This window comes from Pleurodeles waltl, chromosome 6 (genome assembly GCF_031143425.1).
Source record: "Pleurodeles waltl isolate 20211129_DDA chromosome 6, aPleWal1.hap1.20221129, whole genome shotgun sequence".
NCBI classification, from domain to species: domain Eukaryota; kingdom Metazoa; phylum Chordata; class Amphibia; order Caudata; family Salamandridae; genus Pleurodeles; species Pleurodeles waltl.
Window position 1 is genome coordinate 1,014,307,946 of NC_090445.1, and position 14,623 is coordinate 1,014,322,568.

Sequence of the window (14,623 nt, forward strand, 5' to 3'; positions counted from 1 at the left end):
CAAATGCGACGCTAAAAAAGTATAAATATGGCCTTCAGGGTCTCAATTACGAGGCCCGTGCGTCACTTCTAAAATAGTGCCTCACCTTTCTTTGGGTGGTTGTGCAGGTCCTATGTGCATGTTAAAAGCTTTTGCACATCACCCAACTCTCCCCACGTTAGTCATACTACAAACACACATCTCCACAACCAAATTTGCCTGTAATCACAGTCTGTTTGTGGCAACAACATTAAAGTCTGAACAGCTTATTATGCAGAATGGTGGAGAGAGTTAAATGCTTGGAGGTTATATTTATCAAGTTATCGTATGTTAACAGAGATTTGTATAGTACTGTATTGCCATTACAGTAGTCTTGCAGTATTGTCAAGGTCTTCACTACTTGGTCGTGAGAATTTGTCACAGACCAGAATCTGATTTCTGATTCATATCTGGAACAGGCCACATTTATCACTCCTGACAAGGCAGACTGCCTTCAACCATTCCAAGGTCAGCAAAGAGAAATATATGTATTTCTTACCAAATGATTCAACAAGTGTGTGGGCACGCCTAGCTTCGGCCTCATCCTCCTCCTCGTCATAATCGTCATCAAAAAGCTGTGTGAACTCATCATGTAACAGTGTGACTTGGGGAAGAGGGCGAAAAAAGGGAAGCCTCCCATTCAGGGTTTCCAGGGGTTCATCAAGGGCTAAGAAGGAAAAGTTAAAGAGTTAACAGACAGGAAATAAACATTCAGAGATTGGAGGAGAATGGAAAATGGTGAAACATCTTGCATAGACAACACAAGTGCAGCCATTTTTAGGAACATCATGACAGACTTGCCAACACTAAAAAGATTCTCAGCGTTTGACAGGAGCAAAAAAAGTATTGGAGGGTGGCTCAGGAAGGAGACAGGTCCTTGAGCATATTACAGTTGAACTAAACATGGTGGGGCCTACAAGGAGCCAGGCAATGGAGACGTGGCTTTATGACAAGCACTGCTAGACAGTCGCTCTTACCTTCTCCCAAAATCACAAATAATATCCTCTGAGACTACCATTGATGTCCTGAGAAGATTAGAAGAACGACAATGGACATCAGCTGTGCAGAGCCTAGATACTATGGCCCTCATTACAACCCTGGCGATCGGTGGAGAAGTGGCGGTAATACCGCAAAAAAGCTGGCGGTAAAAAAATCGGAATTACAAGCATGGCGGTGACTGCCATGCAAAACCGCCACTTCTCCACTCCGACCACCAGGTTGGTAAAGACCGCTGGGCTGGAGACTTCAGTCTCCAGCCTAGCGGCCATTACTACACCACTGGCGGCATCACGACCCCGCATACCGCCATTGATTTCATGGGGTTCTGTACCGGCACGAAATCCATGGTGGTAGGCACTATCAGTGCCAGGGAATCCGTTCCCCGCCACTGATAGGGGTCTCCCCTACCCGCCCTCCCCTCGCCAGAGACCTCCCCCCAAACCCACAACCCCCTACCACTACCCAAAGGTGGTAGGACCCCTCTCCCCACCCCCCCAACATTGACACACACCCCCATACACGCACACTTACACTACTACGCATACACGCACACATACAAGCACACATACACACAGACATACACACAGAAAGACACACAGACATACACACAGACATTTCCCATGCACACAACACCCCCGCATGCATACACGCACTCAAACACCCTCACTAAACACTGACACCCCCATGCAAGCACACAACACACAACACTCCCCCGCCCCCCTCCCCTAACAGACGATCACCTTACCTGGTCCGGTGATCCTCTGGGATTGAACAGGATCCATGGGGGCTGCTCCGCCGCCAGCTCCCCATCACCAGAACACCACCACACCGAATCATGGGTTGTGATTCGGTGGGCGATGTTCTAATGACGTGGCGGTGGAGGTGGAGCAGCCTCCACTTCACCGTCGACCACCAGTATGGCTGCTGGCGGCTCTCCGTCCGGAAAAGGGCATAGGGCTGCCAGCAGTCATGATACGCTGTGCGGAAAACCGCCTGCACTGGCGGTCTTCAGCGCGGCGGTACCTCGGCGGTCTTGCTTAAGGACCACTGAGGTTGAATGAGGGCCTATTGCTGGAAAGTTGTTGCAGGAATTTCCAGCTCACTTTGTTTTCCAACATCTGATATCGGCTGTTCCCATGTCAAGAGAGACTAGGAATAAGTTGCACACATCTGGTAGCTCTTTTTCTGATGGATACCTTAACTACAGATATCTCACTTTTGAATACTACCCAGGTACCAGACTGGATCCGGAGAATTGTTTAGCAGTTGTCTTGCATGAAGGCAGGTAGCGATGTGCAGCTCTTTGCTGGCTCCATCCTGCCCTGGAAATGACTGAGCAGAGCTGCCTGTAAGTGCCACTCGTTCACACTAACGTTGATTCCATTCTTTTAGCACCAATTAATGTATCCATCAAAAAAAGTGTGACCTAGTGTGGTACAGCGTAAGTTGTCAGGCCTGGTATAGTTCTTGATGAATGGGCAGTACATCCACTTTGAATACAGTAGTGCATCCCAGGCGTAACATGCTGGGGTCATTGTTACAGAACATTTTGCACTAGCATTAAAAACATGGCAGACCCACCTCATCCCAGTTTTGCTTCTTTCATAATTGGGAATGGAGCACGCGTGTGGGAATTGCCGAGACAGTACCAGTTTTTGGAGATATGTCTTACAATTTTAACACTTTTCTTCAAGTCAATCTGTCACGGTTTGAAACAGTCAGGTGATCGTGCGACCTGCAATTAAGATTGAATGCTTTCTTCTTTGTTAGAATGCTTACTTGCGTAATCGGAAACTAGACTTCGCCCACCCTTATTGGAACGATGGACAATTGCAGAGCATTACATTTTCCATTTCACTGACTGTCATAAGTTTGTGGTATATGCTTCTTTCCATCACCATGACAAGTCCTGACTGAATTTATTAAGGCTTTGTACAATGCATCATGTTTTAACCATTTGACATGCAGGGCACAATTCTTACTGCAGCTCGAGTGCACTAAGGATAACACCTCTACATGGAAGTGCGTTTGCGACAGCAGATGTCAATGTAGTAAAATACTCCTGGAAATTTAGGAGTACTTAGGAGAATGTCACTACTAAGCATAGAAACATTTTTGTAAATCAGGCCAATGGAGTTAAAAGGCTATAGTCCAGCTAAAACGACAAGTGACATAGTACATGATATACCCCTTGAGAATATTGTTGCAGTCTGAGCAGTGCTTAATTTGAACCGGTTGTTGCCACCGGCACGGCACTTATTTTTCTTGATCGGACAATTATCAAGAACAAAGGGCCAGATGTAGCAAAGGGTTTTTCCCATTCTATGTCATACATATGGCCCAAAAGGAGGAATCACCCAGAAATGGGGAAGAAGGATGAAGAGAAACATAGAAAAGATGTGCAACAAAGGGCCCCCAATCACCTAGTGCGAGGGGGCCCCTGAGCTCCAGGTGGTCCCCTCAGCACACAACCTGGCCTGAGTGAGTCCGGAGCGGGCCCCCTCCATGTTCTGTGCAGGGGGGCCCTCTTCAGACTTGTTACCCCACTGGTCACGAAGAGGGAAAGCACGGCCCTGTAAGCACCAGCTAAAGGCGGAGGGCGTGCCTGCCATTGAATTAGAGAAGCCTTGGGTGCATTCAGGTTTACACTGCCAAACTATTCAATGTGCCGACGTTTCACTGTACCGGCTTAGGCCTTCTGAGTAAGGCTTCGGACACCGGCACTCTTTCTCTTACAAATTAAGCACTGCCTCTGAGGGAGTGAGGTACTACTTTAAAGGAATATGACAGCACAGCCTGGGTATCTGACAACACCAACTGGGCATATAAAATAGGAAGGCACTCTAATAGATGTTGTAAGTCAAAAGGGCAGCTTAATAAAGATAACAGACCAACATATAGTGCTCTCCGATAAGCAGCATCCATCCCTTCGTTGGTGTTTTCCAGAGCAAATGAATACAAAGTGACAGCTTGAAGTACACTAAAGTTTCAAATAAATGTTTGTGAATTAATTGAAATTAAATGTAACAAGCAAAATAGTTATTCCTTAGACTCAACACCTGTCCGACTTTCTGCCGACATATATTTTGCGACATAATTTGAAAGAAGATGCTTCTTTATGATATAAAATACTATCAATTTCGCAGGTTAAAAGATAAACGATTGCACACTTTGTTACCACAATAGACAAGAAAAAACAAAACTCTGAGAGAAACAGAGAAGTTGAAAATGAATATTCGTTTTATAGGTCGTTTTTAAATTATTAATAATGACATTACTTTAATTTCAAAGTCTGCATTTTGGCGACCAAGAAGTATATGTAAATGGAGATTTAAAAGTCAAATGGTCTGACTACGTCTCAGAGGACTACTGATCTCTTAGGAAATTGGACCATAGAACACAGAAACGTGAGATTAGAAGGGATCACATATCAATAGACAAGACAAGGTCACTCACGAATACAACTCCTCCTGTCCTCATCCAGCTTGTGGCCGATCTCGCAGCTGCAGTGGAAGGAACCCACCACATTTAGGCACACGTGGTCACAGCCGCCATTCCCTGAGGAACATTCATCTACATCTGTCAAGAAGAGAAAAGAGGAAACTTTCTGATCAACTAGGGGTATGAATACTCCTTAGAATTTCAGTCTAAATATACAATTGCTCTAAGAGGAGAATAAAGCAATAACATTATTAACACTCAGTTATTTAGTGAAACAAAATGCAGTTTGTGAAAAGGGGCCAGGGACTCTATCACACATGGTGGAGACAACACAAGGAATTGAATCAATTCACATACTACTATTCACCTTATCACACTAATTTTCAAAAGAAAGACTTTCTATATATTTATGACATATGGCAAGCGCTTCCCTCAAGTGCTTGTGCCAATATTTGTCTACAATCAGCTAGGATGTAGAGATGACCAGACTACAAGTATTTAGGAAACAAGCTGTCAGGCTGAATTACTTCATGTTTTGGTACTAAACCTATACACTGTGTCTGGAGAAGAGCCTCAGATTGTTCTTAAACTGAATCGGTCAATACTTTGACCTTCTCAAGAGGTTGTTGTACCAGAATTGGTTTGGCTAGTCTCAGGCACTCAGAATCAGAGTACAGTGTTCCATCTTGGCCTTCCTCAGCACACGGAAATGAAGGGGAGCAGTTGAACGGTGTAAGCAAAGACGTTTGACCACATCACAAGAAGGCATTGCCCTTGGGCAGCAGTTGCTGGTTCCTGCTGGAGTAATGTTGACATGTCGTTCCCTGGGTGACAAATAGGTCCAGAGGTGGATGACCTTATTTTCTGAAGACAAATTGCAGCAGATTGTGGTCGAACTCCCCCCAGGGCCAGTTTAACAGAGTGCAACTGAGAATGTCTGCTTGGTAGATGTTTGTTGTGGCCCAGACCCACAGTTTTTGCATTGTCCCAAGAAAGCAAATGAGACCTCTTCCCTCCCTGGTGGTCGATGGAAAGTTGTACTGTCTGTCATGGTTAATACAGCTTGGCCTCCCAGTTTTGGCAGGAATGCTTATAAGCCTCGTCTCATAGCCTGCAGCTCGAAGAGGTTTATATTAAGTGACTTTTCCTCTACCGGCCAGAAGCCTTAGTTGACAATTCCTGCATGGGAGTTCCCAGCCTTCCATTGAGACATTTGCTGTCATAGTCATTTGGTCCATAGTGAGTTGGAATGCAAGGTCTGCATTTAGATTGTTTGGCAATCTCTACCACAGTGGAGCCTGTTTGAGCCCTCTGGATACCCAAGCCATTTTTGTTCCAACATCCTGTTGTTCGCCTCTGTTGCTAACACAGCTTTTTTACTGCATCGGCTTCAACCTTAACCTGCAGAAAAGGATTCAATCAATTCATGAAGACATTAAGGGGTCAATTTAGATGTTGGCGGAGAGGGAACTCTGTCACAATGGCAATGGTGTTCCCTCAGTACCAACAAAGTGGTTCACCTGCTCGCTCTAAATGTGGTGGACCATAGGTTTGGCTACAGAGTTGACTACTATGTCACCATCGTAGCCAAACTATTCTGATGGCCTGATAGAGTAAGGTCCTTAGGAGAACTGGCTATATGTTCATCCACCCAATTAGGAAGGACAGAGATACAGTCATATTTTACTGTATGTCACTGCCAAGCGAACCCTGGCAGTAAGGGACATTTCAACACAGAGAGCATTATTGTTCTTATATTCAAAAAGAAAAACCCGATTTGTTGTTTTTTTAAACAAATTAAAAAGAAAACTGTTTGGTGCAAAGCACTGTCATGTTGGAGGAGCCCTGCACCAAACTGACAAAAGCAGTCATAGGAACTGCCGTGATGTTTCCTGCTGATGCTTTAGAAATGCTTGCCAGTTGTTTCTAAGTTCATCATCCTTGTCAGGAATAAGAAGTAAATTACTTTGTCACTTTGGCTGAGAAAAAAGCCGCCAGCCGATTTATAAACGGGCCCCTACATCCAGTAATGGTTTGTAGGTTCTGTGTAGGATCACCATTTTGGAACAGAAGATCTAATATAATGTTTGAAATTTTACCAATCGCTCGGTTGAGTTGTGTGTCCAAGACAGCTCCTAGAATTTGAATCTTTGTCGCAAAAGAGTTCGACACTTTTTGTACATCCAGTATGCCACAAAACTGGTGAAAAAAGAGTTGATACCAGAGACCATGGTCGTGAAAACCACTCCCTGTGATGAAGGCTTGACAAGCCTGTAGTGCAAGTACTGGTCCCCTTGTTACAAAGACGAGCACAGGGGCAAGGCACTTCCTGACTATATGGGGAGCTGAATTAAGTCTGAAAGGAAGTGTTTTGAAATGCTAGTTCTGACCTATCGCAAAAATAGATGACAACAGAGTACTTCCCACAGTGGGTCCGCCTGAAAGAATTGTTTCATCAGAAACTTGCTCAGTTCTTGAAGGTATAAAGTTGTTCTCCACTCTTATGTTTTCTTTTTGACCTGGAAGAACCTGGAATAAAAGCTGAGATTCCTTATTGATTGTTGTACCTTCTTGATCACTGCATTCAGCATTAGAAGACTTTCTTGTGGCAGGTCTAACAAATCCAGATGATGGTCTTTTTTTGTGTGGATGATTAGGAGTCTTTGCATTTTTTAGAAATTACAGGGAAAGACTGTATTACACTATTTTGAACATCCAGCGATCTGTGGTAATCTGTTTCCAAGCTGGAAGAAAAAAATGAAATTCAACTTTCTACAGGCTGGATTCGGCACAGATAGTTGTCAGGCTTGCTTGACATTATCCTAGATGTGTGATTGAGCAGCATCCCCTTCTTCCCTGACATTGGCCTGTGTCCAAGGAGTAGCCTCGGTTGCATCTGGCTGTGGGTATAATATGGTCATCCTTGACCTCAATAATGGTTACAGGCTCCTCTGTAGCTCGGGGGGGGGGGGGTCCTGAGCCACGAAAGATGTCAAAAGGGTGCATCTTTATTGCAAGACTCCTAGCGAGCATACCGTATCAGTACCTGTTTTTATACATTGCAAAGTGCCATTCACATGCTTGCTGAAGAGGGTGTGTCCATCAAAAAGAATGTCAAGGAGCCTAGCCTGTATTTCAGCATGGAACAACGTGGACTGATCGCAATTGAGCAGCGGCTTCAATAATGTTATCTGGCCTCGGATGACAAGTTAAACACTCCGATACAGACTTGAGCGTTCTGTATTTCTTTTCAAGGCACAGTATCACTACGTGGACCATGGTGGTGTTTGCCCCAGTTTTAGCTCTTCTTTCTAGATGTGGCCCAGGATACAAATTAATTTAGTTTTTGTCTGGAATTTTCCTTAATGTCTTAGAAGAAGCATTGCTGCTCAACTGAGAACATTGGAAACGCAAATTGCGTGTCAGGGCATAAAATTGCGGTATGTTGTCTTATGGAAGGTCTGGTTGAGAAGGGATCTTGTTGCACTCCCTTGGTAGAATGAAATCCCTCCATTCTTCGTTCTTGGCGACTACAATTCTCCTCCCCTTCTTTCAAGACCTAACTGTTATTTTCAGATTGGTCTAATTCCTGATCAATATCAGGAGAAACCTCATCCACTTTTCCACTAAAGGGTCGCGATTCAGAGGAGACTTTTGCCATTTGTGAACTGATCAGGATTTTCACAACACATGTGCAGTGTGGGTTGCTCGTCGCCTTATTTCAAGCTTTCTCTCACAGAGGTTTGATCTTGTCATTGGAGGAGGTAGAGGGAGGTGCTTAAGAGGTAAATTATAGCCGAGGAAGTTTAATTTGCTTCCTTTTTGCACTGCCTTTGTGAAAGTGCCTGGAGGAGCAGTTCTCACCCAATCATCATCAGACAAGGGGTCACCCCCTTTTTCCATGTGATAGAGAGCTATTCTCATTTCCCTTTTCTTAAGTGTTTTGAAAGAAGTGACTTTTAGGAGTCACAGCGCGATGCCTTTTGAAAAGAAAAAGACAAACAATGCACTGATAGTGCTGATCATCTTCATAACTCGTTTGTCTGCAGTCTTAGCAGGGTTTGTAGAGATATCAATGTTCCTTCTCTGCTATAGTGACATTTGGGAGTGTCCCCCTGGGTTGTAAGGTGAAAAATCTGAAAAACCACTAAAAACAGCTCACAGGTTTTGGAAGCTGAAACTCAGCACCACTTTTTCTGGACATAGGGCCATATTAACAGTGGCTACTGCTATTTAAGGTTGCCAGGGACTCTCAGCATGACAAAGGAGAATCGTTCAAGAATGTGGATCCGTGAAATCGCAGATGCTGGAAGATCTGCAGTTACGGCAGGAGTTCTCCGGCTTTTGTACTTGCAGCAAACCATAAAACGATTCTACCAGATAAACATTAAACGAATAATATGCAAGAGCTGTGACCCAACAGAATAATGGCATGGCATATAAACACTCTTTGATTTGACTCTGTGTGCCTAGAAACACGCAGCTTCATATCCCAGAAATATTGTTGAATAAAATGTCACTAGGATATAACATTAGGAGCATAATTACTACAGCTCAGAGCCCCACTGAATTTTTCAGGAATTTTCTTTTGCATAGGATGTTTGTTATTGTGTTGAAATGTGTACAACTCAAATTTTCTATCACAAGAATATTAAAAAATAATGTTTATATTTTCCCAAAGCACACGTATGCATCACTACAGAATATTTAACTTCTTTTGAATGTTACACTGTTCATGTTATAATTGTTCACACATAGCTATCCAAAATATCACCACCATTATTTTGATCTGTGCAGATTTCTTGAAACAGACGTGGAGGTTTATTTGGAAAGGTGACTACAGTTACTTGAAATAAAAGACAGGGATTTGATAAAGCGAAAAGAATCCCTCAAAATATAAACTGTAAACTATTTTTTGGACAAATAATAACAGGATGTTTTACATGTTCGTTGCTATCTTAATGTATGAATTGTGTATCAACAGGATCCTGGGTCCTAATCCTGGCCGTTTAACTCAACCACCCAAGTCTAGCTCAATAACTACGAGAAATGCCCCAATGGACAAGTCAGTGTGGATAAGGAGAGAAAGCAACCGAACCAACGGCTATTAATCCCTCAGAGGGCACCAACGAGGCCAAGGTACAACCTGATGTCTCTCAGCTCCTAACAAAGAACACACCCGTCGTTCCCATCCCTATTCCTACATCCAGTCCTCGCCTACTTCTGTTCTGGTGCCACTGAAACCGGTCGGAAGGAGAAGCAGGAGTTTCTCACAGCACAGCTGAGTTGGAGGTGCTCTCACAGGTGGGGAAAATGGCTTCCCTTTAAGCAATGAAGTCCATACGCCCTCACCTGTGATAGAGAAGGCAGAAGGGAGGGCATTCATTTTTTTAATGCTAGTGCCAGCACTTATTCAGAAATATTGTTTGGGACGTTCCATAGGCACTGAACACTGTACGTCAACATCCAGTTAGAATACGGAATTTTGGTACAATAATCGTAGACACTGTACATGAGTCAGTGGGTACAAGTTTCCAAGATTTTTGTAATTCTGAACTCGCAATATTACACAGTTTTATGCAGTTTTATGGAAAGAAGAAATTTTCAAAGGACACCAGCAACAGTGACATATTTGCAGACTTACTCCTGGAGAAACGTTTGGAAATCACGAACTACGATCGGGTGAAAGGATGTCCCAATTTGACAAATATACAATTGTGCACGAATAAATGCCATTGTATTTGTGCAATTGCACTTTTACTTGTATTTTTCTCCAAAGTCAATATAATTCAGTTTTTCCTATGGCGAAACAGCTTCTGCTATGCCCAAACCAGTTTTGGGGGTGTTCCATACCCAATACCACCAGAGCAGGAATACATCCCTGACCATTTATACGGTGGAAATAATCAGAAACAAATTGGAATTAAACAAACAAATTCTTTATTTTGTATGTGCTCCTAAGCATTTCAGGTCTTCCTCGCCATAAGCAGCCTCTCCTGACCCCTTCAAATAAATGTACCAATGAGTAATATTTGAAGCGATATTATACGTTGGTAAATGGACTTACTACTGTAAATTCACATTTTGTAAAATCCTTGCACTTGTAAATCAGTCATTTGAGTGTATAAGGTGAACTTATGTGCACATAACACCAAGTACTGAAAAGAGCATTGCATCATAGCGCTTACCGTCGCAGCTACACCCATCAGCGTTCAGTCTGTAACCAGCGTAGCACACACACTCGTAACCACCTGCATAGTTGTAACAATCTTGCTGGCAACATGAAGCTCCTGTTGTGCACTCGTCAGTATCTGAAAAAGAGAATACAAGAGAGTGGAGCTTCACACCACACTTCAACAGAAGATATCGACCATGTCTTACAACAGATATCGACCATGGCTTACAACAGATATCGGCCAATGTCTTACAACAGGGTTATTGGTTAGATTGTAGTTTACTGAACTCAAATGCATGTGCTCTTGGGCAGCCCCCACTGACCTTTGACTTCCTCCTGATTTTGCCTTTGACTTGACATTTGTATCAAGACTACATATGCCAACTAATGTCTGCCTGCACATGGAGTAATACCGGAAGTAAGAGGTCATGCAGTGTGTGGTATGTGGTCTCCGCGCGTCCGACCATAGGGTAATAGCTCAAGTGTTAGAACTAAGCACTCAGTGATGCAAGGTCAGAGCGATATACAGGCCTTAGATCGAGTGGCCCTTTAGAAAGGTGGCAGTTGTATGCACAGTATGGGATTCGAAGTAGATGTTACACACCTGCTGCCTTCTGGATCTGCCTCTGCGTAACCCATTATATACTTTTGGATAGATCTGCAGTTTCTCTTCGAAGTCTGTACCACTTAATAATTTGCACTTCAACCTGAACAGACTGCTTCCATGCTTCTTGGCAACTCCTACCTATCCAGTCACAAATCCACCTGATCTGATCCTTCACCTTGTAAGTTCTTTTGTAGCCCTTTAATACTTTGTGCTTCTGCAACCTGCAACCACTGCTCAATGCGCTATTCAGTGTTGCATACCCATAGGCATCACTTGTCCCTGATCCTTCAGAATACCAGAGACTTTTAGGGTATATCCCACCATATTCCAAGTTTGAAAGCCATGTTCACATCCCAAGGTGAAAGCAGCAGTTGTGGTTAACTGTCCATGTGCTAATTATCCATGATACTGTGCTTCCAAGTAATGAGGCAAACACTACCTGTTGGGGACAGTCAACTAAAGGTGACACAATGTCTACTCTCACCCAGATCAAATTATGTAGAAGTTATCTGTACATCTAAATATGCACACAAAGTAGGTGAACTGCTCAAAACATAACAACAAACAGATGTGAGCTGTAACGTCAAAATGATGCTTCCAAATTATAGCCAACACATCTGGCGCTCCACTCTTATTAACACACATATCGCTGCCATTGGCAAAGGCATAAACAAGCATCACCCCAAAACTGTGCAGGTAAACATATGTTTATTGACCTCTGGCCTGGGATACAGTTATGTCTTCCCTTCCTGCTTCTCGACCCCCACCATTAGCTCCACAAAAGATATTTTTCATTCTCCCGGAAATAACAGCAGTGTGACAGGATCAGATGGACCACACATGGGAAATGGCTTCTCAACCACATTCCTGCAGCAGACCTGTGTATTATTCTACAGCATGTAAGTGATTATTAGACAGCAGAAAGGGCCTGGACCCCAAACAGCCGAAAGGCAGGACGCAAGCATTCAAGGGAATGAGGAAATACCTCTGCGCTTAGAATCACCATCAGTTTCAGATTAGTAGCTCTAACAAACAAAGAAAAAACATGCAAACCCCGCAGCAGTTGAGTACCGATTGACGCCTGTATCAAAGATGTCCATGCAAACACCCTTATTGACAAGGTACCCAAATACCCAACAGATTATCAAAAGGCAGCTGGTAAGACACCTTAGTTGACAAAGCTTTCACTGTATAATTAATGAGTCACAAGTTCAAATCAGCGTAGCGTTTCCTAAGCCTTTTACCCTTCTGAACTCGTAAAATGGGCATCATTGAGTAGGGTAGTGATGCAACATATTTGGCTTCAGGAAGCAGATCACTTCAGGATTTTATATTTTAGGTTGATTCCTATATCAGAGAAGCACCAGTTTTCAATTTTAAAACTCGTGTCGGCGTCCTCAGCTCATTGACTCTTCCCTAGCAAATCCCTGTGAGGTTTTAGGATTTCATGCAGACAGTCTAAAAAAAAAACATTATGTGCAAAGCTGGGGAGTGAAGAAGTAAATAATTTTTTTTTTGTTCAAATAAAGAAATCTTTACTGGCGGTTGACTGGCCTATAGGGAATGGAATATATATATTTTTCTACTGACATTAGGTCAGTAGGCAGTTCTCTTTTAGTGGGACTTTGAATAAAGCTATTGGGTATCTAAGCACATTTCTCCCATATGTAGAGCTGTGCCGCATGGCCCAGCTTTAATAAACTGTTTTTCGTGCTTTGTACATAATACTATCACAGAGTGGATGAATGATTGATGATGTCTTTTATATTTTCTAGGCTCAATTACGCTGTTGTATTATTTATGATACTGTACTGATTTTTAACATAAATTATTCAATACAATCTTATCTACCTATTTACCTACCTATTGGCCTTGGGGCTCACACAGAGTCCATCAAATGTCAGGCTATCTTACATGTGGAAGGGTCTACCCGCACCCGGCTAACATTTTAGATGCAATGGCCAGGTGGAACACTCCCACATTTCCTACAGCACTAGCAATCCATGAATTGCTATTGAAATGCAACCTCTTAGTAGCAAAAGCAATATACAGATTACCCATTATACTACTTTGTTTTTTCCATAAGACATTTCCTGAAAACCTGGCGCAATGCAAAGCACTTTTCTTTGTACGGTGATACTTCACCCACCTACGCAGGTCTTCTGGTCCTCGTCCAGCTGGTATCCAGAGTTGCAGGAGCAGCGGGGACCTGAGCTGGTGTGGAGACACTGGTGAGAACAGCCACCGTTGTTGGATTCACAGCTGTTGACAATCTCCATCTCGATCCCTGCAAGAGAAGAACCATGTCCGCATTAAGTAGATGTTCCAGAACTCTTCCCGTTCACTATTAATAATGTGATAGTACGCTGTTCCCACACTGCGAAGGGATGGATGGAAGTGCTGAGATATTTTGGAGTGCTCTAAAAAGCATCCTTCTATCACAAAAAGGGCACCAGCTCCAACTCTGCATTCCATGGGTACACGTAACAAATGATGGTCATAGAGACTCATTATGCATTCTAAAGAATAAGACTCTTTCCGAAGCATCACCCTAAATCATGGGTCGCTTTCTGGAACAACACCCTACATATGGCATGGGATTCTCTCTTGATGTTATCACGCCACATGACCAACTCACAAAATAGAGCTCCAGTAGCTCTTCCTACAAGGAAGTTGGGCTGCTAATCCTCCGAGGACTACTTGGAGTCTATTCAGTCTACAAAAGAGTTGTGGAGCATTTTAGTAGAAACCTAATAAAGTATTATAGCCCTGCTGAAACATACCTGCATTTCTCCGCAATGATGTCATAACATAATAGCAAGTGAGTGGGTTATTTAGATTTTGTGGATGCAGGGTATGTGCCAAAAAGTGGTGCATGTCCAGTCCACTTAATTTACAGCATACACATGGGTATACATTCCGAACTGGGTGGAAGACACATAGGTGAATGAACACTCTAAAATAGAAGACAGGACACGCGCCTATTTTTCACAAATGTTTTGTATCTGCGAAACTGTAAACAACCCCCTTCGGTTTCAGCAAGAATGGTGTACTTGTGCAGTCAGGGAGAGCTGTGGACTCTACCAAGCAACAGCTACTATTTTAAAAAGCCAGTGTCCTTAATAGCTAAATTAGGGGACAAAGTCAGTACTACTGCTCGATATCCAAAGAAAAATGATAATGTATTAAGTAGAGCACTCATCTCGGAATTTGATACTAGACAGATATATATTTTCAATAGGTGCATTAGAGACACATAGAAAGAGCAAAGCAAGGATGTACATGCATTTAGTGACACAATTAAGTAGCAATTTTTTCATGTGATAGGTGATATTCCCCTTTCTGCATGTTTGCTCTTTCACATTTCTTTAGGATACTGTTCT

The 14,623-nt window shown here is 43.1% G+C and overlaps 1 protein-coding gene across 3 annotated transcripts in view; it reads right to left on the reverse strand.

Moving 5' to 3' along the window:
* MEGF6 (multiple EGF like domains 6) overlaps window positions 1–14,623 on the reverse strand; it is a 1,002,006-nt gene that overhangs the window by 165,234 nt on the left and 822,149 nt on the right. For all 3 annotated transcript variants that reach the window (XM_069239937.1, XM_069239938.1, XM_069239940.1), the window contains 4 exons: window positions 13,390–13,527; window positions 10,647–10,769; window positions 4,474–4,596; window positions 518–685 (listed from right to left, as the gene is read on the reverse strand). In XM_069239937.1, the coding sequence (XP_069096038.1) occupies window positions 518–685; window positions 4,474–4,596; window positions 10,647–10,769; window positions 13,390–13,527 (552 nt within the window). The remainder of the gene's footprint in view (window positions 1–517; window positions 686–4,473; window positions 4,597–10,646; window positions 10,770–13,389; window positions 13,528–14,623) is intronic.